Here is a 3,529-nt window from a genome sequence, read left to right as displayed (position 1 = left end):
GCGAGGACGGTTGGCGGGAGAAGACCGGTGCGGTGGACGGCGGCAGCGACGGCGCACGTCGGAGACACGCGAGTGAGAGTTTGTGAGGGGGAGAGTGAGGTCGAGCGCGGGCCGGGAGTGTGGATAAGAAGCCCGTAATAGTAGCGCTTGTATGCCGAAAGCGCTACTGCTATGTTCAATAGCAGTAGTGCTTCCTACAAACAAGCGCTACTACTATATATGCCTGGCTTGGCGGCAACGGTCTGGCAATTGTAGTAGTAGCGTGTTCTACGAACACAACGCTATTGGTAAGTGTATAGTAGCAGCGCTTACCTTGTGCGAGCACTACTGAAAATTAGTAGCAGCGGTGTTTCTCAAAAAGCCCTACCACTAAGGAGGTGTTTGGTTCTCTGGACGGTAACGCAAATGTTAATGGTAACAGGTCACGGGGGGATCGAAGGGGTAACAGTCCATTTGTTATTTTATTTGGCACATGCCAGTAATGTATCAGTCACCTTTACAGTGTTTGGTGTGGCACTGTAATCTGAGTACATCAGACAACTTTCACATACAGAACCAGTTTTAAATTCATGCAATTTGACAAGGTTTTCACATGCATTTCACAGGTGCTTCACTAGCACAGATTCAAACTCATCAAACAACTACATAATTTAAAAATATTTTTGCATTCATCCAAGATCCTTTAACCAGATTTTGACACCACTTCTAAAATGCATATTAACTCATTAATACAAACTCAGACTTCAACAACAATTCGAGATAAACTACATAATTAGTTCCCGAAATTATTTTGTAAGGCAAGTCCAAAGGCCAATTTCAGAATCTTGCAAAGTATCTTTTCCATCGACCATTCCTCTGATCAACCACACCACCCATCTTTTCTAACCAACCGTGCTTCTTTTTTTCATCTGCCAAAATAAGCAAGAGTTAAATAAGAAATAAAGAAGCAGATAAGAGACAACCACTAATTCAAAAATTAATAGCAGAACAAGCACTCTGATTGCAAAATTGGATCAATCCATAATCATCATCATTTATTCTAGTGTTCACTATAAAATCACTTGACCTAGCAAGACAATCAAGAACTCCAATGATAATTTACTTGACATATATCTAAGCAAATGCTTATTATCCATGTTCATTGTAAATTAACATCACATGTTAAGCTTGTCAAGTAGAGATGGGATGGAACATATACTACGAATGTCATGTAGAGATTGGATGGAACATATACTACGAGTGTCAAGCAGAAGCATGAAGTCAACTAGACATTGCAAATGCGTATACTAGCAGCAAGTCAACTCGAGATGGCAAATGCATATACTAGCAGCTAGTCAAGTAGAGATTATATATTCGTATAGCAGCTAGCCAATCAGAGGTAGATGTTATCAAAGCTGAGAAGAGTTTAGCAAAAGAGATTGTGGAGTTTAGCAAAAGGATACCAGAGAGCATTTTTAGGACATACTCCCTCCTCAGATTTTCTGGAAGCGCAGGCATCATGTTCATCTGATCTGGAGCTTTAGCAAATACGGTTGCAGCCTCAACGATCTCGCTCCCGGTAAAGCTAAGCCTAGCCAATTCACTAATAGCCTTCTCTTTACATTTTTGCTAAGGATCCTCTTGCGGCTGCTTCTCGTGCCATTGATGCTGACAATGATTGTGCCATTGTACCCACATATTGTGTCAGATTGTTGAGCTGGCTATTGACATCTTGAAGCATCACTTCAAAGGGATCACTTGGTCCCGTCACCCTCTTTGGCCTTAGTTCCTTCCTCTGCCTCTTGCAACTAGTTCCATCCATAGAGCGAGTATCGACAGACCATCTAGCTGTCCCTGTTGAGATCATGTCCTCTTCCTCGTGTTCCTCTTCTTCTATAGCAATTTCATTTTCCAAGTTTCCCACTGCCTCACCAAAGCCTTCAGCATTTTCTCCAGTTGCTATGTCCTTGCCATAAATAGCAGCCAACTGCTCAAAGTATGGAAATGGGACACCATACAATCCCTTTGCCTCACTATGAATCTACAAATTTTTTCATAACAGAAGGAACTTAGTCTCTGATAGAAATGCATCAGGTATATAAAAAGGCAATGAGCAATAATAGAAACAATAAGAAGGCAGGAAAGGTACAACATCAAGCAAAGGTACAACATCTTCTGGTTAACAATAGCAATGTGCATAGCAACATTACAATAACGATAACAAGGCAGCAAGCACTTCAGCATTAACAAGGAGTTCAGTTTTGATGGGTGAAGTGATCTACCTTACAATGTGCTTCATACTGTGCCTTCTCACATTGAATCATCTTCCAGTTTCCATCCCATGTGAAACCACTTTTGGATAACGTTACTTCAAGAGCACAAAATTTTGTCCTAAAGTGCCTCTCTCTTGACTCAATGTGTGGAATTGCAGAGGTACCACAACCCGTGCACTTTTCAGCAAGGTGCTTCTCCAATACCACCAGGTATCCATTTTTGAAGCTACCATCTGCCTTCCACCTTGGGTCCAAAGACAACTCATACAAGGCTTTAATAAGTTCATCATCCTCATCCGAAGTCCACGTCCTTTTATTCTTGCCTCTTCCACAAGACGTACTTGAGGTGTCTACATCCATATCTGTACAAAGGAAGAACAAATACAAATAAGAAACAAATATATATGAAATGGGACAAATGCAAATGAGATGCAATTGAAGCTTATTTGAAAAAAAAGAAAACTAGCAACGAAGTGAACAAATAGAAATGGTTTATACCTCAGTGACCCCTAGCAACCCTATGTCTATATACATGTCCTGCGCAAGAACATTCCGGAAATTTGTCCACTCGTTCGAAGTTGAGATAGAAGTAATGAATTCTGGTTGGCCTAATTCTCCCTCCATGCCTTCCAATGTTTCTTGTATTATTGGCTCGTCATTATCAAGTTGGTCAAGCGGCATATTTTGCAAGATTAAATTGTGCAAGAGTGCACATGCCATGATGATTCGACATTGGGTCTTCATAGGAAAAAAGGACGGGGACCTTAAAATCGCCCACTGACCCTTGAGTCTTCCGAAAGACCTTTCTACAATATTTCGGGCTCTGGCGTGCCGCATGTTGTAATACTTCTCTGCACTACGAGGTGGGTTCTGTGCTGTCCAACCACCCAAGTGATACCTTTGACCACGGTATGGAGCTAAAAATCCTTTCGCATTTGTGTAACCAACATCGACAAGATAATATTGATCTTCAGGGACACGCAACCCATTTGGCCTTGAGATGGCATCTCTAAGAACATGACCATCATGTGCAGAACCCTCCCAACCAGGTAGTATGTAAATGAACTGCATGTCAGGTGCACACACACCTAACACATTTGTATCTATATTACCCAACCTTGATCGGTATCTTCCTTTCATAGTAGCCGGAAAGGTTACCCCTATGTGTGTGCCATCTAACGCTCCAAGACAATTCTACAACATAAACAACAATGTGCAAACATTAGCATCTTTACCACTATTTAGTTCATCTAGTAATTTTTTTCTTAGTAGCTATT

The 3,529-nt window shown here is 41.3% G+C and overlaps 1 protein-coding gene across 1 annotated transcript; it reads right to left on the bottom strand.

The window, feature by feature from the left end:
• Nucleotides 1–1,372: 1,372 nt before the first annotated feature.
• LOC119320706 lies at nucleotides 1,373–3,323 on the bottom strand. Its single transcript, XM_037594677.1, has 4 exons — nucleotides 3,035–3,323; nucleotides 2,262–2,614; nucleotides 1,821–2,020; nucleotides 1,373–1,394 (listed from the first exon to the last, which is right to left on the bottom strand). Exons 1-4 carry the CDS (start codon nucleotides 3,321–3,323, stop codon nucleotides 1,373–1,375), a joined length of 864 nt encoding a protein of 287 aa, XP_037450574.1.
• Between the last annotated feature and the right edge of the window lie 206 nt (nucleotides 3,324–3,529).

Source organism: Triticum dicoccoides, chromosome 6B, assembly GCF_002162155.2.
Source record: "Triticum dicoccoides isolate Atlit2015 ecotype Zavitan chromosome 6B, WEW_v2.0, whole genome shotgun sequence".
Classification (NCBI taxonomy): domain Eukaryota; kingdom Viridiplantae; phylum Streptophyta; class Magnoliopsida; order Poales; family Poaceae; genus Triticum; species Triticum dicoccoides.
Note: the sequence above shows the minus strand (reverse complement) of the source record. Positions and strands in the feature narration are given on the sequence as shown.